Genomic DNA, 25,658 nt, shown 5'->3' with positions numbered 1-25,658 from the left:
GATCAAGTCGGCGCTGCTGGTTGGCTTGTCGAGCATCAGGGATAAGGAAGATCATATTTCAGGGTAATAATCTCCGCTGCAGTGGGTTACCTTTTTCGCCCTTGCCGCCGCTGCAGAGAAATTGTTATTTCCGCTGCTGAAGCTTTAAGCCAGTCGTCAAATTGTCGTGGATGATGTTCATTACTGCTCAAGGCTCTTGTCCATTTGACTTGGTTGTCCAGCACCAATTTGGAACATTAAGGGTCTGATCGCTTCCAGCTAGACGCGCATCGCTGAAAAGAATCTATCGCCGGCGGCAAGCGTAGCAAATGATTTTTAGGCCTTGCCATATCAGGATGTTCAAGCCTCCAAGGCCATGTCTCATCTCATCGGCTTTTGACGATGTTGATGGCTGGCGGACAGATCCAATTTGGCTCAATGTCAAGCTAATTCTGGAGATTATCCTCCGTAGGAACGCATTGAACACAGTGCATCCCGCTTTGTATCCCCGTGCTTTCAGTGGAGACGCGCGCGTGGATTATGACGATCTCGCTACTCCATATTGAAACGTGCGCCAGTAGGGTCGGACATCGAAGTTTGATACTAAGTACGTGGTCGACTGCTTGAGGCACCGACGTGGGTATGGGGGGGGCAGATAGTTTCTGCAAAACTGGCATCATGGAAGGCTAGGTAAACCTTCTCTGGTCGGTGCCTGCATAGCCGTCACCCGTTCTCCACCACCAGCTCTGCTGAAGATTCATGGACACCTGGTCGAATGAGACATCTGCTTGTGAACCACCAGAACAGACAGGAGCCAACAGCAGCCAGCAGCAGTGGTCGTCCCAGTGACTTGGCAACCCAGATTGGACGACGGCATGCTGCCGAAGCAGCGGTCCAATTGCACTCCAGAGACGGCCTCGACGGGCCATCTCCAGTGCGCGCGGGCAGAACCGCAATGGACGAGGGCATCGTACCGCAGGTCCACAGTGAGGGGAACCTCACGACGCCCTCGATGCAGACCGATCCGCATTCAGAAAAGGCTGGCAAATGATTGGGGAGGTGCAGCACGGGCCAATCAGACCGCGGCGAGCCGTATGCTGGCTGGAGGCAATCTGGTTAGGCGCGTTTCTCGTGCCCAGTCAGAGGAGAGACACTCTGCTCGATCTGACTGGGAGGGCAGCCTGCCTGCTGCCACTTTAAGCAGGCAGATGAGACCCTTCTCGCTTCTGTGGTCAATGCTCATTATTGCTCACCAAGCCAGACTCAGCGTCTCAGCTTTGAAGCGTGCACAAGGTGTCAAGGTTGGAGCGGCAGGGCAGGGCAGGGCAGGCTGGCGAGGCAAGGCCAAGATAGGGTACGGCAATTGCTGCTATTTACATTGCATCGCCTGCAAATGGGGTGCCCTGCTTGCCCTGCTGCGCTGGAGTGGCGGCTTGCTGTCTTACCGAGCCTGCAGAGAGTTTCTTTGGCCCTGAGCAAGCTGCTGCTACAACGGAGGACTGCACGTGAGTGCAAAAAGGAGGGCTGAAGATATCGGCAAAACTCCTTCGTTGTGTGCTTGAAGGCTGGCGAGATACCTGGTGAGGTGGGCCTGGTGCAATTGCACACTCCGGCCAGGTTGATGGGAATCGTGCGTGAGCAACCCCCAGACAATGACGACCGCCGACTGCCCCATGGCCCCAATCCAAGCAGGCTGGAGGTGTTGTTCCCTGTGCAAATTTGGCATCCTGACCTGGCCTGACGGGGTGGTGTTGCAGGGGCGAATCTGCGACAGTGCGACGCCGAGAGCAGAGAACAGAGAACAGACAGAGAGCGCCCTTCCCCACTCCCTCACTCCCTCCAGCATTCCTGTGAGAGCGAGCAGAGACCAGCAGCAGAGACCAGCAACAGAGACCAGCAGCGCAGCAAAGGGCGGCCAGCAGAAGGCACCCCGGCCGGTGAGTCCCTGTAGGAAAATGCTGCATGCACTCTGCAGAGCCCTGCCAGTGCAGGTGACGCCAATGCGGGCCTCGCTGGCCCTAACCGCATCCTGTCCTCTCCCAAACACATCCCACGTCGCCGCCGTAAGCCCGCCCGCCGGCTCGCTGCTTGAAGCCATTGACAAGAAGTGGAGCGGCGAGTGCAGCGGCGGCAGCAGGGTGTGCAGCGCCAAAGCAGCGGTGTTTCCGTCGAGAGTTGCAGCAGCGCAAGCGTGCAAATGGACCAAGCCTAAAAGGGTCTGCTCAAATCCGCTCCACCTGCCCACCCCCGCCAGCCAGCCAAGCCAGCCAGAAATTCTGCTGCTGCCACACCACCAGCACCACCAGGCTCGAACCAGCAGCCAGCAGCCAGCAACCAGCAGCCCGCAGCCCACCCTCAGACTGCCTGCCTGACGCTGCTCCACAGAGGCGCGCCATCCCCGAAACGGCTTGGCTTCGAGGGAAAAAGCCATCTGCAGACCCCCCCAGCACTTGCTGCTGCAAGGACCAGGCAAACTCCCAGTCCACGACCAACTCGACCCATTTGTATATGTTGAACCTCCTCCTCCTCGTCCCGCCCTGCTGCACAGAGATCACCATCTCCAAGATTCTACTCCTCCGCACTAGATGAAGGGATTGACACCATTCCTCTACTCTTTGTCGTCAACATCTACCGCATCACACATCACATCATTCCCTCCCACAATTAGAGCATCTGCCCTCTGCAACGCTGCCACAGCCGCCTCACCAAGTCCGCCCTCATTCTCTCACCTCGCACAAGGCTCCACATTTTGAGTCACACCATTCGCACTTCACCGAGCTCGGGTACGACGAATTCAACCAGAGAAAAACGCCATAGCTTCGTTGGAAACTTCTTAAAGCAACTCGTCCCGCCTTCACTTCGACACGATCCTTCTTTCAACATTTCCTCCACCCTCAACCTTCCAGCTCCTCAGCACAATTACACATCCACACAATGACGATCGATATGGATTGGTCACCAGCCTTCTGCCTCGCCTGTGACAGGCAAACTGACGGAAACGTCTACTGCTCTGAAGCCTGCCGTCTTGCGGAGTACGAAGTTGCATCGAATCCTGGCTCCACAGCCTCGTCACCAACATCTCCTCGTGGGCCAGCCTCTTGGTCGACAAAGAAGCCATCAAATGGTTTCTTCATGGAGCCAGCGTACAACTTCAGCAACGCACAACCCTACGGCACGACTCCCTCACCCCGAGCGTCCCACTTCTACCAATCCTCGCGGCCACGATCCTCACCAGTCACTTTCAGCACCAAGCCAGTGTTGACTCCTTCGAGCTCACAATCAAGCCTGTTCTCCATGCAGAGCACCCACTCGTCCATATCCGCCGAACCCATCCAGCTTTCGGACGAATCCAGGAAGGCTTTGAGGGCGTACGCCAGCTCCTTTGATCAGTCTCGATACTCCAGGAGGCAATCAACTTAAACCTCCCTCAATCTACCACATCTCTCTCGATTTACACCGATTTGCATATTACGGCGTTCTCAGACTTTCCACTTACGACACAAATACCCATACCTCCTCTCACGTTCTTCATCAGGACCGGCGTTCTAATACGATATGGGTTGTACAAAAAGCATTGTATGGAGCATACATCACATCTCGTCTCGGCATCAAAAAATTTCCTTGGGTCACCAGCATTGGAGCATCGGGGGCAGGAGCGACATTCGTTCCGATAACACGGACTTTTACAAATTTCTTTTTCTCAAACCTTGGGCATCTTCAGCATCGGACGGACACAGGATATCATACCACAAGGGAGCAAGGACAGCATCAGGAGCAACTTGCAGGATTGGGAGAAGGGCGCTTGGATGACACATTACCATGTTTCTGGCTTTGCAGTCTCCGTGTTGTCAGCGATACTTTTGTTTAGAGACCTACACAGGTCCAATTTGGAATTGCAATTGTCATCTTCCCCTCGTCTCGTCATGGGATATATCCGAGCCTCCCTCGTTGGGAGGATCGGTAAGACGAGCTTAGTATAGCAATCAAACATCACCATGTCTCGCCTGCACATCATGGCGAGACAGAGTCTCAAACTCACACACACATTTCTCGGTCATCGCCGCCACCATCTGTGGACTTGTGATCAAAGCCTGATTCTATCTAATTTCAAATCTCACCATCATTAATAATGGCAATCCCATCCTGACAGAATGTCATCATGACTTACGGTACTTAGCAGTCTCAGAAGAATAGTATCACGGGGTCCGAGACCTCATTAGTCGCTCTCGCTCTCGCTATCACCACGTCCGTCCGTAGCTTGTCCGGAGCTCTCTCCTTTCCGTCCCTTCCTACTGTCACTTTACCACTCTCAACGTTGATTCCAAACCGCTAAGGAGTCACGCGGGAAGATCTAGAAGCAAAATCCGGGGAAGCCACCTTCCGCCCGACGAGTCTGGATGCCAGCCATCTTCAGGAGTCACCCCGCGGAATTGACATTGGGGATGGGACTTACCGCTCCCATCCCACTGAATTTCTTTGCCGCCCTGATCCGGGAGAAGAAATTTCTTCCACGTCAAATTTCATTTTCATTCTATTATTGATTTGAAGGAGTCTACGGGAGTTCGGAGGACAGGGGACTGGTCACGATACAGCTAGAAGATGGAAATGGCGTTTTGGGGGCAAAACATTTCACATTTTGTAACTCGGATGAGCCGGGACAGAGCGGCGAGACGGCACCAAGGGGAATTCTCAGCACGCACGGGATCGGCTTGGGCTTTGTCGATCGATGCAAGCGAGGAGCGATGATCTTCTCTTGCGCGTGGTTCGCGAGCTCGTTGGGTTCTATTTTCCCCTCATCCAATTGAGGGGTACCAAGACACAATTCTCCAGCAGGCTGGTTGGATGCGGACAAGTATCAATTACACAACCAAAACTAGTAATACGTCCATCGAGGTACGTCCATCTGCATGGCATCATCAACCCGCACGCATGATCTGGACAACTCACCATCGCACGTGCAATAACGGTTTGCCATGCAATCGTTCCACCAGCAAACCCTTCCTTCGCTGCAAATAGAGTGCAGCTAGTTAGTGCTCACCCCAAGATTCTCGCGGGTGTGGAGCTTGAATGATGTGTTGAACAGCTTCATGGGTCATGCTTCCGCAAACAAAGATACTCAAACGTTCGGCTCCACAATGATACCATCATGCTTCTGCCACAACTCACTGCATACGATCTCCACTCAAAACCAAGCTCTACTTCCACATACATATTGAAAATATGCGAGCGAGCAAGGAGTGCCTGAAACAGAGCACTATGCGGAAGCAAACCGGTGCCCAACTCCCGGGTGAAGAGAGTTTGGGGCATTGCGCAATGCCAGCCCTCAACAAAGGAAGGGCTGGAGGCTTGCCGAAGGCTTGCGGGAGTGCCGCAACAACCCAAACCATATCAAATCAAAAAGATTATTGAACTTTCCCATCAACTTCCTCCCCGTGATTGGGTACCCGGCAAACGCCCGGAAGGCAGCTGGGATAATGCCTTGGAAGGTAAGCACGATACAGAACGCACCTCATGCCTCTCCTCCTCCACTCACAGCCCGTCTTTCGCACAACAAAACAGCCATCCCCTTCCCTTCCGACAGACTTTCCCATATTTTATGCCCACCTATTAATAATATCCCTGCTCCACCGTTGTTCAACTCAAAATCTTAACACTGCGAACTTAATCTTGGTAAGCTCGTTTCAGATCCCTCTGCTCTGTACAGGAGGGAAGGCGATTGGGTGGGAGAGGGAAGGAGGGGCGTCTATGCGTGGCGATCCCGCGGCCCTTGTCCTTGTCCCGGGCCTGATTCTTTGCTTTGCAGGGCTGAACGCGGCCCCCAAACTCCATATCTGAAAATTCTCTTTCATAAAATAAAGTTTGGTTGGATAAGGACAGGGAAGAAGTCTTCCGTTTTCATGCAACGATCAGAGGCAAGATCACGGGTATTGGGGGGCGCTTTTTCAATATGGGAATAAGAGGGCGCGGCGTTTGGAGGGTGAGGGTGAGGGTGAGGCGGTTGTTACGTTATGCTGATGCAGAGGATGATGTGACGCCTCCTGATGAGGTGAGGACAAGACAGGCACGGCTTCAGGTACAGCACCAAGCAAAGCAGCGAAACAGACGAACGGAACCCCTTCTGCGAACCGGACCGCGAGGGGAAATTCCCCGATGAGTGGCCCCCGCAGGCCTTTAAATCCAATGGGCAAGGCGAGTTGCGAGCTTCGAGCTCAGCAAAACAAAGGCATTGGATGCTGGCCTCACACGTATATTCTTGCGGGCCCAGTCCTGGAGCCCGGGGCGTGCTTGATGACTGCTTGCATGCGCTTTTAGGATGTATGTTTCGAAACAATTACCTTGCTGATTGGCAGTCAACCCTGCTGTATTACAAGACGGAATGGGTAATTCCCAACGTCAGTTCCCAGCTGAGTGGTGCCTAGAGAAAGGCCCAGCATTTCCACGCGCTACGCTTCCGTGGGTGAAAAATTTTCATTTGTTCGTTTGGAGGTGTGGTCTGAGGTCGTTTGTGACTCCCAACGGAACAGATCAGTGGTTGTTTTTAACAGAGGTGTTGCTGGGGAAATTGGGAAAGAGAAGGAGTCATCGCTATGACACATCTACGTACCCCCAAACCCTCTGGAATGAGAGTGTGTGAAGTGTCACTCACCTCCCCTTGCCAACCGAAAAGGTTTTCCGCACCGTTTCAACATTATTCAAAATCCTCTGAACCTTCTTTCCAAATCCTTCTCCCCAGCTCGTCGGCGAATAAAAAGACGGTCGTTACAATGGCAATGTGGCAAATGGGGCAACGTTCTAGACTTCTGCAAGCCGTGGGTCGGGGGGGTGGGAGCACAGGCCGATGCTCGGTCTGGACCGACTTCCGGGTGCTTGAGGCTGATGGTCGTCCCGCTGTCAAGCAGGGTTCATACCCGATACGTAGAGCTTGTGGAAGGAGGACCCTCAGGCCATCCTTCCATGTTCATGTGCGATCCGGGCTGAGCTGAGCTGTCTCTTCTGACTTTGTACAGTAGGGTGCCATAAGTATTCGCACATGGCCCGTGCGGACCCACTGTATTCAACCAACTACAGATTCACACTGAGACTTCTAAGAGAAGTGATTGGCTGATGAGCACAGACCCTGTGCGAATACTTATGGCACCCTACTGTAAGTATCACTTGTTGTCTTAGGGTTCGTCATTTGAGACAGCGCTTAGCTGAAGAGTTTTTCTTCTCGCTTGAGAACCCGAGTGGGACTGATTGATTGATTGATTGATTGACCTTGCTTTTTCCCTTTGGTCGATTGAGTTTGTGTCTGTGGGATTGGCTCCAGGTACAGATGTCGTCGCCGGGGAAGATCCTGGCACCATGGTGAACCGTGAAGGTGTTCGTTCGTGGGTCTGGGAAAACGCTTTCGGTCCTACTCGATCTCGATCTCGGGATCTAAGACATGCTGCCGGTGAATGAAGATTATGTTTTGTTTTCAGGTACGAGGCTACCTACCCGTCTACCTTACTTGCCAATCATTGTGCAGAATTGGGGGCAGAGAGGGTGTGCCGCCCTGGGATTTGGAATCTGGTTCGAAGTTCATGATTTGTTGGTAGGGAAAAGTTCCCTCTTGTTTACTTTTTCTGTTATGCAGGCTTGCGCAGTGCTTATGGGAGCTGAGCCAATTCGGACCCTTTTCGATTGTGCGTACTCGATCTTCGTCTCAGATCGATGGCTGCAAGGCTTGGGGCCCGTGTCTTCAGGTCGAAGATGTTGAGAAACATGTCATTTGTACTCAGCCTCTTGAAGACGAACTGCTCACCTATCACAAAACCAAAGCCTCGCTATTCTCATTCTGGCAGTCCCATCCCTTTGCAAGACATCAGTACCTGCCACGAACGCCTTTTCTTTTTCTCGTTTTTCGATCACACAAAGACCGGCGTCCCCACAGAGAGCTGTCTTGTCTCAAATTCTCTCCCGGTGTCGTACAACAGCTCTCTCCCTGCTTTTTCCAAACCCCTAGTTTCTCAATCTCGCACTATACAACTCCGCTTGCGAAACTTCCTTCTCTACCACGTGAGTGTACTCCTGCTGCTCTAAGCTCCCTCTCAAACTCTGCATCCGCAGCTTCAACGTCTCACTGCTTCACCAAAGAATGGCAAGTGTCATCGCATGCACTCGGGCCTCCAAGACGACCCGATCCTGCGAGCAAAAGCCCGCTGCAAACCGTGTTTCTCCGCAGGTGCTATTGTCTGTTGTCTGGATGCATGCAAGGGAGGGGTTTTACAACAGCAAAGGAACGTAGCGGGGCACGTGAGGAAAATGTGGCTTCGACTCCCTGTTCTGTTTCGGGCACGTGCAGCGAATGCTGTGCTCCGCAAACATCGCTCTCACGTTCTTTCTTTGTGTTGTTGGATATCGGCGGGCCCGGTGCGTGTCAAGTATTAACAGTGGCACAGCATTCGAGGCTCTCGTGCGCCCATCACGTGTTTGCTGTTTCACCTGCGTTAAACCAAGGGAGGCGTCGAACGAGTTCTCGTTCTCAAGGGGCACAGCATCAGCGAGATTTGATGTCAAGTCAACACCGATGCTGCCCGAGGGATGCAACGCTATTGCTGTTGTGCTTTGGCGCACAGCAAAAGCGCTCCACACCTCACGTGTTTGCTCCCCCAAGGTGAAAGTTGACAAGACCTTCGTCCCACGAGTGTGGACGACGAGGGCAAGTGCTACCGAGTCGGGAGCTTGCATAGAATAGACTTGTGGTCAGTGATAATGCTGGCAGCCGGTGTGATGCAAGGGCGTATGTAGTGTGAGAGTTGTCATGTGCTTTTATGTTGCTGCTCTAAGATTAGTGTTTTTAGTGTTTTCAGTGTTGATATTACTATTTTATACAATGGCAAAGAGGTCAGAAGGAGGAGGAATGAATGTGTTAGCTAGGCTAGGACAATTGAAGTTACAAAAGTACCAGAAAGCCTGGAATAATGGAATTGTAGCTTCCAAGCTTGTGTGAGTTACTCAATTGTCCCAAGGACTTCTGGTACATTTGAAGCACACATCATGAGCAGGGAATTCACTGGCAGTACACCATGACTTTGGAGTCGAAGAACACTAGACTTGAGTTGGATATCTATGCAACTTAAAACGATGACCCAAATTGTGGGTTTGGAAGACTCGGAATTAGACCTTCCACCACCAAGAGCAAGACAAGGAGAGGGTGAGGGTATCCATTCACGCTATTCTTGAGACCACTACAAAAGGCTTGGTTAAATTGAGATCGACATTCAATGTCTTCACTAAAACATTTCTGTCCTTGAATCTTTTTCGCCTGTTTTCCCCAGTGGGTAGCGATGTCGTTACAGGCTGACAGCGACACCAATATTGACAACGGAAATCTCGTCCGGACCTCACCCACGCGAATATGGGCGTTGTCTGTATGCACATCAATGAATCGCAAGTAGCAATATACCTTGCGCATAGCACGACCGTCATCTTCTTTTATTCTCTGGCTTGTCCTTAATCGTGCCTTGCCATATTGTCGACAAGATGGGTTTTTGCTATTTGCAAAGTCATAATTAGGGAATGCAGGACTCCTTTATACTTACTTTCGATTTGTGTCATGAAACGACTCTACGGTAGTTTGTTCTTTCCTTAATTGGGTAAGGAAATATTACACCTTTGCTCAAGATAGCAAAATTCGTCCTCTCTTCCAGAGGGCAAAGATGTCCCCACACAAATGTGGCAAGGTTCTTTGACGAAGGAGCTCACAGCCAATGGGAAATAGCGCGGACCCCATCGTTATCTCTCCTACTTAAAATCGCTCGTAGTCAGGTCCAGGAATCTATGGAACAATGTAGTGGCAAGGAACAAGGCGAATTCCTTCAAACCGTTTCTATAGATCTCCAATGTCTTCACAACTTCACAAGGCACTAAAACTGGTATATGCATTACTTTCTTATACGTATCTTTTCACTAACTTTTCACTAACTTTTCACTAACTTTCCACCCTTACAACTTCCCTATTTCAAGTCTAATTATAATAAAAAGTAAACTTAAATACTCGTATATATAAGCCCTTCTTAATTATAGAAGGTCTTTCTCTTTATAAGCGTAATTCTTAAATTACAAAATTTATTAATTTGGGGGGGGGGGGGGGGGGGGGGGTAAAGCAAGGCAATCTAGAAAATTTGATTTTGGTGAGAATTTCATTAGAAATGGCCGCATTTCAATACTCTCCGAGCCAAATTTTGTTCCCCTAATCCCAAAAGATACTTTATACTCTCAGCTAAGTCCTGAGATTAGGGAGACAAAATTTGGTTTGAAGAATATTATGATATAGCCATTTCTAATGAAACTCTCACTAAAATCGGCTTTTGAGGGTTGGACTCTACGGGGTCCGCCCCGTCCCTCCCAAATCGACAATTTCGTAAGTTAACAACTACGCTTAGGAATATAAATAGTTTCTATATTTTTGAAGGACTCGTATAGGCGAGTATTTGAGTCCACTTTTCATTATAATCAGACTTGAAATGGGGAAGTTGTGAGGGTGGAAAGTCGGCAGGAAAGGTGCGCACAAGAAAGTGGTGCGCACGCAGTTTTAGCGCCGAAATCTGTAATTGGTACAAGTAGTTGTAGTCCAAACACTAAACGTTTTGGTTTGGACTGCGTTAAGAACCACTAAAAGAAACCAATTTTTCGACTCTGAATCTTCTTCATCTCTTTCAAAAATTTCCATTTCCCAACTTCACCACACTATGGCATCCAGGCCCCCAATTCCCGAGCGCTATAGTTCCATCGTCCCACCATCCGGTCTAAAGGACATGGAGATATTATCCAAGCGCACAGCATCCGCAATGACTGCAATATCTCAGCTATCGACCACAAGCTCTACCAATGATTTCCTTGATGCGAAGATTGAGAGCATCTCGGCCGATCTCGCTGTCAATAGCAAGTTCAAAGACTATTTTGAAAACGCCAAAAAACGCAAGGCCCTAGCCGATGAAGATTATGACGATGCCGTAAAAGAATTAGAGTTGGAAGTTAACCAAAAGGAGCGAGAGTTAATAACTCTCAGGCGCCAGAAGAAGATAATCTCGGATGATATTGATGAAGTTTTGCCACAATACTCTACTGTCGAGGGTGCATACTCTTCTGTGTTGATGGCGAAGATCATGTCCGCGTCTGGCAAGCAGAGAAAAGGAAAGAAATTCGATCAGAGTGCATATTCAAAGGCGGTACTTTCATTCTACGGTGCAATACGACGTACAGATTCTGGATTGGTTGAAAAATATTGTCATCTCACTGGATGGCAGCCCGAGAAACACGTCAAGTGTGCCCATCTGGTCCCGAAATCCCTCGAGTCAGACGAGCTTGCATATCTCTTTGGCGTTCGTGAAACTGTTCTATCTGAGCCTCGTAATAGTATGTTTGCTACTCTTTAACTCTCATTGAGCACGTTTCTAATCTAAGTGCGAAGGAATTACACTTAATACGGTTATTAAAGGCGGCTTAGATAATGGTTGGATTGTGCTCGTTCCCAACAAGCCGAAGACCGGAGAAGAACCTGTTTGGCGATGTGTGTTGGTTGATCATTCGATTGCCTCCAATATGATTAGTATTGGACTAAAGTGGGGAGTATGTTTATTGAATCCCTAGCCCGAGTTTACTAAATAATGGAATTGTGCTGACAATTGCTTCAGGACATCGATGGAAAGACTCTCGAATTCCTCACACCTAACCGACCAGCTCGCAGATATTTATATCTTCGATATGTAATCACCTTTTTACACCAACAGAAGCTGGGAAATGTAGAATGGCTGCGTCGTGTTGAGGCAAGAGGTTACGTCTGGGCTACACCAGGCCCATACCTTCGAAAATCAATGCTGCTCACTCTAGCAAGGCGAATCTCTGACCAGTTTTTACCCGAAGTGTTCTATGACTCGACATTCACAATTGTAGACGGTTGCCCGCAGCGCAGCCCAGAAGATGAAGAGGACCTCGCTATGGGATTTGATCATAAGATACAGGACGCTCTAGCTGAAATCGGTGGAGACGAAGAAGGAAGTGGAGATGATGAGGAAAGTGGAGATGATGAGGAAAGTGGAGATGAAGGAAATAATGATTAAAACAGGTTTAATTAAAGTAACTTCACTAAATAAATTGCAAGCTTCGAGTGGCCTTTTATATGAAGTATCCCTCTAAATACATCTCTAGATTACGCATAAATGGGAAAGCAGGGATTCAAAACGAATTCCTAAAACAATACTCGAACACTTAATCTTATTTTAGTTATTACTTTAGGGTTCAAATTTTCATTGTTACTTAGCTCGACCAGACTAACCCAAAACGAAACCCTTTAGAAAATAGAGGCCCAAGCCTCAAGTTTCCGGGGTATTTTGTTTGGTATTAATTGACTTATAAGCAAATTACATCAATCCAGAGCAACGTGCGTGGCTGATTCTTGTTATTGTGAGGGAATAATAGTAAGGTGATAATTTTCAATATACGAAATAGATTCTCACGGATACTGAAAGTCTTCCCATTAACGAAGATTATAAGTATCTTATCCGTCGCTTGCCCCTAGGTATATGAAAGAGCAAAATATACAAGCTTTTCCCGAAGCATCTTATAAACCAGGTTATATTATATAATACTATGACCATTGTAGCCTTCTTCAAATAATAGAAGTCGAATACTATTCACCGATTTATCTAGCGAATTATACGTAAACCCGGATGTTTCCTTCGCCGGTATTTGAACAATTTCATTGCGGGATACTAGAAATATGGCTTGTAAGGATATCTTGTCGTTTCTGGACTTGTTCCTAGCCTATTTTGCGCTTAGGAGCCTATAAAATATGCTCTCCCTGTCTTCCATGCCGGAATGTTTCCTTATCAAAGCTAGATCAAGCGCGCGCTATAGATCGATGTATTCTCTTGATATAGGAGTCTGAGGCTCTGAAAAAGAAAGACGTACCAAACCCTATAACATTTTGAAAAGGCTTCAAGAGTTTGTAGCCCGGTGACTGGTAGCGAGGCGAAGACTTGCCCCACCGCCGCGGCTTGGCGAGCACACAGACATCGTTGGGATTCAGGTTAAATAACAATGATTGAGAAGTGCAGGTGGTATGGTACTAGCAACACAATAAATTTTGTACACAAGCATTCATGCTCACAGCACATTGAAACAAATACGTGTCCTTAAGGTTATAGTGCGCTAGCTAAGCATTGCAAACTACGGAGTTGCTGGAGCAGAGTGGAACACTTTGAGGTTAGGGGCGGATCTGAGTTGAACCATTTTATAATAACGAAATTCGAGATCTGTGTTGGGCTATCCACCCTTAGACACTCACAGATCTCAAAAAGAAGTACCTTCCGAAAGCTCGATGAATCGACCCCTTTGAACCTTTAAGGATTTCGCAAGCCTTGCACCTTGGTACGAACTCGGCCCTTCGGAATTCTCTTTGTGCAGAATATCGCAAGTGCGCTTGTTCATAATTTGAGCTTGAGACAGTCAACTTCACTGCCCCGTTGAAGCTCCAAAGCATTCTTGTGGGAGGAATCTTGGTGAGTGAATACTGAACACTGAATTGCATATAATAGGAGGTAGAGAACAATAACCACTACGGAACTTGACCTTTTCTCCCCAAAAAAACCAAGGCTCACAAAAGCACCTGTCAGCTGTCTACTACACCGTCCCATACATGAGCGAAGACCAAGCCAAATTGAGACAGTCCTGCCCCTAATCTCGTCGAAGGTCTATTTATAATCGTCTCGCATACATCAAGACTTTTCCAACAATTTTTCCAGAACACTTTGAGGAGACGATGAGGCCAATCACCTCGGAGAAGAAGCCAAAGGATGTGACCTGATGTAGCTAACTCAAGCAGGCCTCCCTCATACCGTCCACCTCTCCTTCACAATCCCCATCCAGCATTCCCACCCCACCAAGCAACCGCGCCAACAGCAGCAGCACCAAGAATACTCGGTGCATACTGCATCGCCGTCAACCACAAAGGCTGGTAGTAAAGACACTCGACATTATTGCCGTCAAGATCCAGGACATAAGCCGCATAGTATCCCTTCGTGTAGTTCCTCTCTCCCGGCTTTCCATTATCCTTTCCTCCCGCCTTCCTGTTCCATTTGTTAGCCTCTTTCTCTCTCTCTTTCTCCTGCGAGCGCCCACTTCCCCGCTCTATGAAAAAGAAATACTTACAAACCGGCCTCGTAGAAAGCCTTCACTTGCTTTTGAGAAGAGGCGGAGAAGCAGATATGCGTCTTACTCACGCCCTCCTTCTCTCCCTCCTTCTCCTTCGGGCAGTGATGCAGCCAGAAATCAGGCGCGCCGTATTTAGGACCCATGCCGACGGTTTCCTCGAGGGAGAGGTAGATGCCGTAGCCGAGGGGCGCGAGGAGGGTGGTGTAGAAGGCGGTCGACTCGGAGAGAGAGGAGACGGGGAGGGAGACGTGTGCTAGAGGCATTGTGATCTGGTTTACGTCTGTGTCTGGTATGAGGTTGGGTGCAGTTGGATGGAAGGATTGAATTGATGCTGGGTTGGATGAGGTTGATGTTGGAAGAGCCTCGAGTGGAAGAAGGGATGAGGTGAATTGCGGGGAGATGGCCTGATAATGTAGGTGACAGGACCACGATTCCAAAGCAGACGTGGTTGCCTACGTGCCGTTCCCCCGCCGAAGGTGCGCGCTGTCATGTGCTTTACTCATTTTCGTGCACCCACACCTCACCAACCACAGCACCTTCACAAAGCCACAAGAAGCGGCAGCACCGTAAGGGTGATGCATCCGAGCCGGCTGAGGCAAGTAGAAGCGAAGTCAGCATCATCGGGAGAGGGTCGGAGATAAGATGGAGTTATTCGCGTCAATATATTATATTGTGCATACAGCTGCTTGTAAGAACGTGCGCTTTTCGCGCTAGTTTCGCGAAAACCACCCTTCCCCCCCCGCACCTCTCTTGAGAACTTGCCCCCTAATAACCTTTTAATTATACTTCTAGCTTATAAACCTCCTTTATATATAAGGAGTGTTTTAGTATCCGGTTCATTTAACCTACTTTTTATGTACTCTAGATTATAGTATTAAATTTAATATAAAACTAATCTTTATTTCTCTTGTAAGGTTCAGGGAAGTCTCCTCTAAATAAGAGGCCCCGATAACCTACATATAATTAGTAATTCATAAGCCTAAAGCCTATAATAAATAGTGGTATGATTATAACATGAGAGAGTTGCCGATCTCCCTAATTAATACCCTCGACACTCGAGGTTTGTCACATGCAGTTTGGTCACGTGTGACCCTGCGCACATCACAATTATATTTACAGCAATCGTATTTTATTACGCATTTTATAGATGTCACGTGAAAGTGTGGCGTTCTTCTATAAGTTTCCATAGGTAGCCACGTTCTGCATGAAGTTACCACTCAGTCATTCCAATCCGCCACAACAAAAACCTCTATCCATCCTCTCCTCCGAAATCCCACTGCGCAATTTAATATTCTTTCTCCGAAGCCTCACAACTTTCCCAAACTCTCACCCCGATTCTGCCCTTCGAGAGCCCGAGCCCTTATATAAGGTTATCGAATTAAGAGAAAAGCTATGCTTTTAATAACAGATACTTGAACTTAGATTATCCTTATAAGCTTGAAGTTTGAAATTTGAGCAAGCGATACGCTGTATACTTACCAAGTTATTTCTTGTCAGACGTTTTGAGTATCCAGCTTAGCCCTCTGATTATGCTCCTTAGTTTAGTCTGTTCGACAAAAGTGGGAGTGAGGATGCATATGTCTAATTTTAATGTATTCATTATAGGTTTAGCTGCCATGTTGCATATTGTAACGTGAATGTATCTTTACGCTGCTTTGGGAAAGTATTTCATTCTGATCCCAGAATCAAAGCTATTTGTCAAGCTAGTCGGTACTGCGAAAAGCGACGGTGTTCCACCAGACAAAAGGCAAATTGTCAACCATAAAAACAAGACCTGCAAAGCTATCTTCGAGCTCTACCTTGCGACGTTGTCTCTTCGTTGTTGTCGATCCGGGTTGGTAGAATTTCCAACTGCCTGGAAAATCTGTGTACAATCTCCCTCCTGATCAAGTCGTTGTGTACTCGTTGCGAGATAATTGGTTGAGATGGTGTGGTTCTGGGAATACTGCCTAGAGAAGAGCCGGATTCGTATTGATGGACTGTGGGATTCGAATCGGCATGCAAAGATGGTCTTCGTGAAGATTGACGGGAGCGCAGCATTTCCTTAGATTTGCTGATGATAAGAAAGTGCACTGGTTTGGTGTTACTGTCCTCTGCCTGTATGCGTTCATAGTGCATAAGACGAGGTGGGGGACTGTCGACAACCTTGCGGATTATAGGCGTGACACTTGCCATTGTCAGGACTTTGTGTGAAACATTGTGCAAGATATCCTGAGGTCTGTTCGGATTGCGCCATTCTACTAGCACCTGGTCCTTACTGAGCCGTGTGATGACCTTGAGATGACCTTTCGCGCCGAACTCAAAAACATCGCCCTCTTTCAAGGCTGTTAAACACCAACCAAATTCATACCTTGGAGCCGAACTAACATGCCTGGAATTCTTGATCCTGTGACGCCATCCACGTAGAGAGTTCGGGACACAGGAACTATTCAGGTGACTCGATGTCTGCAAAAGCGATCCATCACGAATTTGCCTCGGGGGAGAGCTTCCGCCGCCTATATGTTTGGGATCGAAGCGATCTGGTGGATTATGCTGGCATTTCTTGCCTAGGAGCTGATTGGGGAATTCTAGACAATTGCTCTCAAGTACGGCTAGTGTCCCACTATCTTTAGTCTCTTCCAAGAAGCCAATCCAAGATAGTTCTCTCGATCACAAGGTGACTTTCCTCCCTGGCCGAGTATCCGGAGCCCAGAACAATGCAAGGTCTCCCTCTATGGTCTTGCCGGTGTCCTCCAGTATGTCGAAGCCACACCCAATGGCTTTACCTAGATCAGTCTGCCAGCCACGCCGAGACTTATACAGCCTACGGAACGCTTTGTAGTCTGAGTCTTGAAGCGCAGAGTAGAAATTTCTCTCGCATTCTGGGTCGGTCCATTGGATTGATGCATTCAGCAAGTGATTTAGCATAGTCTGCGTCCCAAATAGTTCAATCAGTCTTATCCTGCGGCTATTGTATGTGCATGCGGAAACTTCAAGACCCAACCACTGCTCTAGAACTTCAACATTTCGACTCTCAGAGTCGTTCTTCCAATGGTCGATCAAACATTTCGTCATATACCGCCCGACTCGTAATTTGTATTGTTTTTGAAGACCGCCAGTGACAAATGGTGGTGTAGCCTGCAGTGCCCCTGTTACGGTACTCAATTCCCAGCCAGGACTGACAGTACTAGGTTGGGAAAGAGCTCCAGAGTCCCTAAATCGTTCTCTGAGCTGAGCCGTCGATTCAGGGCATCCGCCTTTGTCTTCCAACCTGACACTGGCTCCTATGAGAAGGATGTCTTTCTCGCGCAGATATGATGCCCTTGCGAAATCCTTGTCTTCGCGGCTCTCTTTGTTTGACATCCAATGACAGACTATTTCACCTTTTAGTATTTCGTCTTTTTGAGCCTTCACTGCGTCTCGTGAGCCCTCCGATCGTGTATGGCAGGGAATTATGACCCCATTCCCAACTTTGTACTGAACGATCCGCTCTTCATCACCAAGAACGGAGGACTTCCACATTGGACCCCAAATGTCCCCAAATGTCATGGCGTCCGTCGACAAAGATAAGTGAGGCGGCTCCTCGAGTCCGAGTAGGCTCGAAAGATACGTATCAAAACTTTCAAGTACCCAAACCTGCTGCCGACCGAGGAATTCGCTGAGACACGAGAAAGATCTTAGACGAACCCCAAAGTACTGCGTCTCCAAGAAAGGGCCTGGTAACGTAACGGACATAACTTGATGATTGCCAAAGACCTGCGTGTGAGCACCAGCGTAGGACAGGACTGCAAAGTCGAGAACATGAACAGTACATCGCCAGAGGTCTTTAAGCTTAATTGGAATTTTCACATCAAGATCGACGAGCAGCTGTCGACAAGCCGCCGAGACCTCACTCGCATATGTACTGACAACCGCAAGCAAGACATCATTAGGAAGGCCAGAGATGATCTGGAAGAGGCATATCTCGAATGTGTTCACCAACTCTTCTATCTTGCCGCATTCAATTCGAACGAGTCTGGCAACATTCTGGCGCGTGCGGTCGAGAACGAGCAGGCTGATAAAGCTCCCACAATAATGTGCCTCTTTCATTGTCTTGATATTCTCCCAGGCCCTAGAATGATGTTGCGGCATTCAATGAAGTTCGCCAATTGATCAAGTACTCGATCATACATTCGATGATCCGCCAGGTGTGGAGATTGGGATGGACCAGGTACGTTCTTGTTTGCCAAATCTGTGACCTCCTGACAAAACCAGAGTATCTCCTCTGTCCCGCATTGTTGGAATGATGCATTCTCGAGAAATGGGGTTTCGAGATCGAAGTCAATCTTGGTATCGAATGGCCGATATTTTGTTCCATCCTATGAAAGTCACAGTGTGCCCTTGTTTTATGGCCGAGTCAGAACTTACGATATATCGCTTGAACACCGAGTTTTGATATATCTTAGATGTCATATCATCTAGCTCCTGGAAGTACTCGGCAGGTCGTGAAAACCGCTTCTCCACGAAGTCTTCCACCGAATCACTCTCTGCAGGAGAAGAAGGCCTCGATGACAGGTATTCCTCGCTGGCAGAGTCGTGAAAGACGTTTGTGTTCTCCGTTCGCCGTATAGCAACGCCCATATGGGCATCTTCCAATTGAAACAAATCACCATCGTCCCTGAAAGGAATGTAGTGCTTGTCGTGGAGGGCGGAATCATCCCAAGCTACTAGTGGAGATACTGATGGACGAGGCTGTCTTCTCTGTCCATCTCTGAAAGTCGAGTCACAGGAAGCTGCTCGCTGTTGGCTTTTTCGAGCATGCTTAGGCCCTGGGTCATTATAGCTGCCTCTCGTAGTACGGCGGAGATCCTCGGACATGGTGACCGGATAGGTACTTCGAAAGGACTCACAGGGTGATCGTTGGTACAAGATAGATATACAATGCCAGAGTTAGGCTCTCATATCCTCGAAGCATAAGGTGTTCAAGTTATACTGTTTAGAAATACGAAAAGAATGTGCTTCAGGTGACGAGGCTGGGGAAATTCGAGCGTGTCGAGTCACCATTTGGCGGGGTAGGGCATCACCGACCTCTCTGTCTGCATCACCCATCGTCTCCTAGCCTGATGGGCTTCGTCGAAAGAAAGCCCCACAAGAGTTCCACTATAGGAAGGGTCAAAAGACAAAGACTTAGATCGTATTTCTGTTGCACATTTTGAGCAGAGCTTTTCGTCGAAATATGTCTTACTGAATATCCGATGGATTGGGCAATAAAAACCTCGCAGGTCAAACCAGAAACTCCGAGTCTATTGAAGGAATACAAGCACGTCACCGCGGATTTCTCAATCCATTCGTCTAATAATCTTCCTCTCGAACATCGTGCGAGTTCCCTCTGTAGTGTTTCTCGTAGTATCGTGTCCCCTAGCATCGTTCTTTGCCGCATTTTACCCACAGTATTGTTCCCTCCGCAGCATTTCACCTTCCGTAGCATTTCCCTTCAGCAACATCGTTCCCCATAGCATTGTCCCCCTGCTCTTTCTGCAATATCGTTCTCCACAGTATTTCCTCTGCAGCATCGTCCCGCATTGTGCTGTATAAGTTGACCGAGGTAGAACTAATGCTCTTTCGAATCCGCGACCTTGTTGTGCTCTTCATGTGCTACTGCTTTGCAGATACTTTATTCTCTTCCTTTGCTGACTACCGATTTACTCGATCGTACTCTGCTATTGAGGTGTATATATATTTCAAGATGCTTGAAGTCAAAGTACCTATTGTTTTTTTTTTCGGCACGCAGGGATGGACGTTACTGGAGAAGGACTCGAGATGGAATAAACGGTCTGACCAGCCTTTATTGATTCCTAACTCTGGATAAGTCCGTTTTGGTTACCTAAAATGTAGTCACTGTATTCCACATGTACTAATCTCATACTAATTAATTCTAGCCTGACATGCAGTATGCATAAGTGATCCTCGAGAGCAATAATAGAGTTTGTAGAGACGTTAGTCAGTCATGAGCTTTCCTATCTCATCAATTAATTCTTGGAGATCCTCGTCGGTAATCTTGTCTGCAAGGGAAGGTATGACAGTCTTTGCTTCATCAGCCTTTTCACAGCAAAGTGAGCCTACTAAGTGTTAGTATATGTAGCTAAACAATAACTAGGATAGAAAATATAGCATATGTACCCAGCTGGGCCTTCTCAAACTTGGCGAGTTCTGGATGAGCATTAAGCAAGCGTTCAACCGCCTCAACGTTTTCCTTCTTCTTGAAACGCGCAAAGGTATCAAGGTAATTAAGAGTTCGGGGTAGTAACCTAATAAAGACAAATCAGCCTGTCTATCTTTTCATATAGATAGCTCTATGAAGCGAATGGGGGGCGTACTCATTCTGGTTCATATTCTTGCCTTCCTTTGTGCGCTTTGCGAGTACGGCGTTAATGACTAGGGAGGCTTCCGATAGAGTCAAGCCGTCGACGTTCTGGAATTCACCTAGGTTGAGAACAGACGTTGCCTCTTCTTCGCCCTCTGGTGGGGGCCTCGACCGCGATGTAGGATCCTGAGGCGACATAACTTAAGCCGTCGAGCCGTCTCTCTTGTGCTCGTTGCTACCGTCGGGAGGGTTTGGAAATGTATATCAACTGTGTGGACAGTTATTGTATAGCAGTTTGGATTCTTTGGCGCCGCTCAATTTCTTGACGGCGGCTCTCGGAGAGGATGTAGCCTTGACCCCTCCACGACCAGATTGACGCCGCTTGTTGCTCAACCAACTGGCCTATAGGTTTTGCGGATCTTACGTTGCCAATCATATGCTAGGAACACACTTTTGGACGAAAGAAGTCGCTAACCTAGCAATACCATTAGATCAAACAGTTTCTGAGTGCATCCTGTTGCCTGGAGTATACACACAGTGACCCAACATATATATAATTCCCCGGCACGAATGAGCAGCAGTTCCAGCAGTGAGTCATCCCTTTTCAAGGTAGATTTATTCTCCCCCAATTGAAGGTGCTTCCTTTCTTATCAGTGTGCATATTGTGGCCTAGACAGTGTGGTCGATAATGAGCCCGGGAATTGGGAGGCCAATAGTAGTATGATACGGGCGGTTCGAATCCGATATCCCACACATCCTCAGCCGCACTCGGCCCGTAGGGTGTAGCTTGCCGCTAACCACCCTCGCTGTTGTCGAAAAACTGTGTCACAGAAAGGGAAAAAAGTAAAACGTCACCCCCCCGAATGTCGATTGGGGACCAGACTAGCCACTAACCCAAAGTAGAGGCGCTCGGACAGAAAGACCAAAATTCTAGCTTTCTCTTTAAATTTAAATTACTTTATAAGTAATTAACAGAATTTGATACTATCTTTGTTTTCTTATAGCGCTAATTAAGGGCTATTTAAATATAAACTTCTTATAAAATATAAATTAGTAATTGTTCTTTAAATTAAAGAAGCTAAAAGGTTAATATTTTATAAGCTAAAGGTAAGCTTGAGAAAGCCTGGAAATTTAATGAACAAGTCCCTAAAACCAGATATAAGAGCCCTATAAGCCCCAAACTTATAGGGCCTTATAAGGCTTAAAAACTAGAACTTTATTAATTAGTATATAAACTCCTTTTAATCAAAAATCTGGTTAAAGAAATCTTTTTATTATAAGTTAAGGAGCACGTGATTATATTATAAGCCTTATGGTATACTAGCTTATACTTATATTAAAAAATCTAACTTAAGGCCTTTGAAGAGCTTAAGTAGCCAATTACAAGTCGCTAATACCCTAGCCCCAAATCGACACCCATAATCGATACTCGGGGGGTGTCGTTTTACATTTCCCCCTTTAAAAGCACGTTACAGGCAAGCCAAAAGAATCAGCAAGGGTGAGGCATCCGAGCTAGCCGAGGCGAGAACCCGGGAAAGCGGTCAGGGTGGTCAGCCTTGTCGGATGCGAGGAGTGACGAGTGACATCTCGCATTTTTGGTGTGTCTGCTGGCTGACTCGTGCGGATGGAGAGGAGATCTTGTTGCAGATAGCACTTGGTGTAACGAAGTTGGGATAGATCATGGGATGGAGGATAGAGTTTGTCAATGCGTTGGATTGCGGGGTCATGTGGGGGTTATCTTGGGAAGACGGTGATGGAAGAGGAAACTTCCTGCTTGGAAAGAAACGGCGTGGAAAATTTGATGGAAGAGAACAATGAACAGCTGGGGGGGGGGAACGTAAGGCAGTTCTTCAGACTCTCACTGAGTCCTCTCTCCCATTCATACGTAGCTGTGAAGCCGCACTTCTTCTCTCCATCTAATATCCAGAACTCCAACCCAATGCAAGTATCCGACATCTAGTAATGCAATGCGCCCAACGCCCAAACCGGACGCCGACCCCTGTGCGCCCGCTTGTGTTTCGAAAGCCCCAAAATCCCTTTTCCGTTTGATGCAAAAGTACAAACTCGTTCCGTGAACCGATTACTACTCAGAAACTGAACAACCCGCTTCTTCTTTTTCCAAGTGGGTATATAATTAGAGCACTCAAGAACAGACCGACGGTGATCCCGATCGCGACTTGGATCATACTGTAGCCGACGTTGAAGACGATGGTGTTGAGATCTGTTGCCGAAGTAACGGAAACCTGTGAGAAATTATATTAGCAAACATTCTCCAAGGTCTTGATCCAGTCCACCAAGTATTCCAGTAAATGGCAGTAACATAGGGAGTAAATAGGGTATGTGTTTCGATAAATAAGTGACAAAATAAACCCCATCGGGAAAGAAACAAACCACGAAAGGAACAACAAACACGTGTTTTGTCGCATTCGCATCATAGAAGCCATGAAAAGGGCGGCCGAAACCATCACCACCATTACTTACAGAACTCGTGCCATTAATCTTCGCCGTTCCATTGGTATACAAAGTCGTATTGGTGATTTGATCCGCGCTGCTGATTCCAGCTAGGAGAGATCCTGAAGCAGCAAGTCCTGATGGGACTTGAACAAAGATGGCTGGTAAGAGAGCAGCCGCAGCGACACCATGTCGCATCCGTGAGTACAAGTTCCCGAGTACACCAACTGCAAGTGCACCGAGGGTGCTGGAGATTTGTGGTGAAGAGGAAAACTTCTTTGCACTGAAGAAGTTGACGACATAACCGGCGAAAGATATTATCAGCATAACTGGGGTCTGCTTCCACTTTGCTTGGTTGATAATACACAAGCAAAGAGTAAACGCTGGCACAAACAGCCATCTGTAATATTGCCCGATTGGATTCGTGCAGGTTGTGGCACTTGTTGCATTGGCGTCTAATAAACCATAAAATGCTGTCCCAATTGTGATGCCGAAGCCGAGGAACAGGGAATAAATGATGGCATAGACCATGCGAACAGATCCAGCGACCATGGATCTCGATTGGAGTTCAAGAGACCCGCATAGGACCATGTAGCCAGGAAGAATAAGGGCGATCGAGGACTGTGCCAGCGCGGAAAAGCAGAATAGATTTCCACCACGGATCGAACCGAAGGCTCGAGCCAAGAAGGACGTGATTACTGCAGCAGAGATTTCAAAGACGTTGCTGTAGAGGTCGGACTTGGGGGCTGCAATGAGCTGCAAGAAGCCAAGGATGCAACCGAGAATGTAAGCAATAGGCAGGTCGATGAGGCGTGCTTCAAATGCTATGTCAATGTTAGTAGGACGTTTGGGAATCGTGAGTGTTCGGACTTACCAAACGGAGCAACAGTGGCACTGGCGAAGCCATAAACAAGTACAAGGAGCCACTTGTTGTACTTCTGTTTGCCGGTTATGATGATATCAAGCCTCTGTGTAGCTTCCTCAACGCCGATCACATCGTGGACAACCTCCTTGTATATCTCGTGAATGTCCTTCAGCTTGCCCAAATCGACGCCTTGCGGGGCTCTGACCAACTTGACTTCAGTTGTATGAGTGGAGACATCATCGAAGGAGATGATCATGCACCCAGGAAGATACAGGAACTGGCCATCGATTTCGAGAACCCGTGCACTCATTTTCATGTATTCTTCAAGTCGATGAGTGGGAGCGCCGTAGCTCATCAAAGCCCGACACAACTTCAACAGATACTTCTGCCGACTGAGTGTCTCTGCAATATGTACAGTGATTCTGATCTCGTCCTCAAGTCGTGGTTTGTTCATCTTGCTTATTGCGGAGGAGATAAGATTGCCATGGTGCGTCTTTTTGTGAAGTCCAGGTCGAGATGGCTTCTTTTTAGGATTTCGAACCCCTCCTTGGGCGCCCAGAATGGCAGAGGCTTCGACAAGTCCGGCAAGAGTATCGTGTGATTGGTTTTTATGGTTATACCATTTAGCGGCTTTGGTTCGTGGTGTCGTCGTTCCCGAAGATCCTCTCGAACCAGTTCCGGTGCCTGCGAAAGAAGCATCTTCAGTTGAGCTATCACTACCTCTTCTTGAAATACCTGACGGTGCATTGTAAAGCTTCAACAGAGAAGAGAGAACACCGCCTCGATACTGTTGTGGTCTTGGGACGAACTCCTCAGCAAACCGCTCTTCCTCGTTTGGGGTCACTTGGCCCGAAGCCATGCCCGATTTTGACCCCGATGGCATCTTCCAAGCTTCTGAATGGTGCTTTCTTGTATGTGCCCTCACCAACTTGTGAGCTTCGGAGCTGCTCGACGCTTTGGCCTTCCCTTTCTCATCTGTACAACACTCGTCCTCATCACTTGCTCCGTCAAAGGTCCGTCTGCTGTCCATATCCGCCAGCGGAATATCATCAACTCGGACGGGGTATCGTTTCGTCGATCTGCTGTGTGGAGATATAAAGCCTTCATCAGATTCCTCGTCGAAACTGTTTCTTCTTGAATTTGGTGCAGAACTACCCCCTACCAAAGTTGCCACCCTCTGTGCTCTTTCTTGGGCCGCCAACGCTGAGAAAGCCTTCTCATTGTACTCCGACATATCTTCTTGGCGCAGGGAATTGGTGGAGGAATTGCTCCTCAACACTCTTGGCCTTGGCTTGAACACTGGGTTGAGAACTGGGTCTGCGAATGGATTCGTCTTCTCGACCTCGGGAGTGTGTCTCAGCAAGGGTGTAACACTATTCTTCCTCGAAACGGATGGGGTTGACTTGGTTTGCTTCGGAAATGCGACTCCGGTTGGAGAGAGGGATCCATCACGGACGTGGAAACTGGACCTCTGATTTGTAACATCGTTGGCCTCGCTGGTACTGTTGAACCTGACTCTACTTTTCCCTTTCGGCGGCTGATTATCTCCAGAGGTTCCCGGCCTGCTTGGGCCTGCACTCGAGTCGCCGCTGGGTGTTTCCAAACCGAAATATCCTTGTTGGCTCGGCCTTCCTTCACTTGCCGTCATGTACTCGCTGGACATGATAAGGATATATAAACCCCCTTGCACTCAATTGACCCAACTCTTCGTCCCAATCCTATATACAGGGCATGCAAAGGCGTGAAGCCGTTGAGGCGTTCGGTGGAGGGGAAAATTTGGCGTTCCCGCATGCAGGGAGGTGGGATGATGCAGGGTCAGCCCAACAGGGTGGAATCGATGGAATCTTCTTTGCGCCACCGATA

At 48.2% G+C, this 25,658-nt stretch overlaps 7 protein-coding genes across 7 annotated transcripts; 2 read left to right on the top strand and 5 right to left on the bottom strand.

Annotated features, from left to right (window-relative positions):
- Positions 1-1,323: 1,323 nt before the first annotated feature.
- K444DRAFT_701798 (uncharacterized protein) lies at positions 1,324-2,741 on the bottom strand. The gene is made up of 2 exons (XM_024888038.1): positions 1,557-2,741; positions 1,324-1,503 (listed from the first exon to the last, which is right to left on the bottom strand). The coding sequence occupies exons 1-2, from the start codon at positions 2,408-2,410 to the stop codon at positions 1,353-1,355; spliced, it is 1,005 nt and encodes a 334-aa protein (XP_024743062.1). The 5' UTR covers positions 2,411-2,741; the 3' UTR covers positions 1,324-1,352.
- Positions 2,742-6,683: 3,942 nt separating this feature from the next.
- On the top strand, positions 6,684-7,106 carry K444DRAFT_607591 (uncharacterized protein; the record flags this gene model as incomplete). Its single annotated transcript, XM_024879199.1, has 1 exon — positions 6,684-7,106. A coding segment is annotated over exon 1 (214 nt), but the record flags the coding sequence as incomplete, so codon positions are not given.
- Positions 7,107-10,793: 3,687 nt separating this feature from the next.
- K444DRAFT_517723 (uncharacterized protein) lies at positions 10,794-12,065 on the top strand (the record flags this gene model as incomplete). The annotated part of the gene is made up of 3 exons (XM_024873800.1): positions 10,794-11,361; positions 11,417-11,574; positions 11,640-12,065. 3 exons carry the CDS (start codon positions 10,794-10,796, stop codon positions 12,063-12,065), a joined length of 1,152 nt encoding a protein of 383 aa, XP_024743060.1.
- A 1,429-nt stretch (positions 12,066-13,494) lies between these two features.
- On the bottom strand, positions 13,495-14,748 carry K444DRAFT_607587 (uncharacterized protein). Its single transcript, XM_024879198.1, has 2 exons — positions 14,155-14,748; positions 13,495-14,072 (listed from the first exon to the last, which is right to left on the bottom strand). Exons 1-2 carry the CDS (start codon positions 14,418-14,420, stop codon positions 13,856-13,858), a joined length of 483 nt encoding a protein of 160 aa, XP_024743059.1. The 5' UTR covers positions 14,421-14,748; the 3' UTR covers positions 13,495-13,855.
- A 1,191-nt stretch (positions 14,749-15,939) lies between these two features.
- Positions 15,940-19,130, bottom strand: K444DRAFT_659366 (uncharacterized protein; the record flags this gene model as incomplete). Its single annotated transcript, XM_024886343.1, has 4 exons — positions 18,544-19,130; positions 18,307-18,494; positions 16,923-18,247; positions 15,940-16,724 (listed from the first exon to the last, which is right to left on the bottom strand). Exons 1-4 carry the CDS (start codon positions 18,991-18,993, stop codon positions 15,940-15,942), a joined length of 2,748 nt encoding a protein of 915 aa, XP_024743058.1. The 5' UTR covers positions 18,994-19,130.
- Positions 19,131-20,112: 982 nt separating this feature from the next.
- Positions 20,113-20,677, bottom strand: K444DRAFT_640095 (RNA polymerase Rpb4; the record flags this gene model as incomplete). Its single annotated transcript, XM_024884456.1, has 3 exons — positions 20,113-20,234; positions 20,296-20,423; positions 20,493-20,677. 3 exons carry the CDS (start codon positions 20,675-20,677, stop codon positions 20,113-20,115), a joined length of 435 nt encoding a protein of 144 aa, XP_024743057.1.
- Positions 20,678-22,566: 1,889 nt separating this feature from the next.
- On the bottom strand, positions 22,567-25,443 carry K444DRAFT_517988 (DUF1212-domain-containing protein; the record flags this gene model as incomplete). Its single annotated transcript, XM_024873823.1, has 3 exons — positions 22,567-22,722; positions 22,961-23,754; positions 23,805-25,443. 3 exons carry the CDS (start codon positions 25,441-25,443, stop codon positions 22,567-22,569), a joined length of 2,589 nt encoding a protein of 862 aa, XP_024743056.1.
- Between the last annotated feature and the right edge of the window lie 215 nt (positions 25,444-25,658).

This window comes from Hyaloscypha bicolor, assembly GCF_002865645.1.
Source record: "Hyaloscypha bicolor E unplaced genomic scaffold K444scaffold_15, whole genome shotgun sequence".
NCBI lineage: Eukaryota > Fungi > Ascomycota > Leotiomycetes > Helotiales > Hyaloscyphaceae > Hyaloscypha > Hyaloscypha bicolor.
This window is presented reverse-complemented; position numbering and strand designations above follow the sequence as displayed.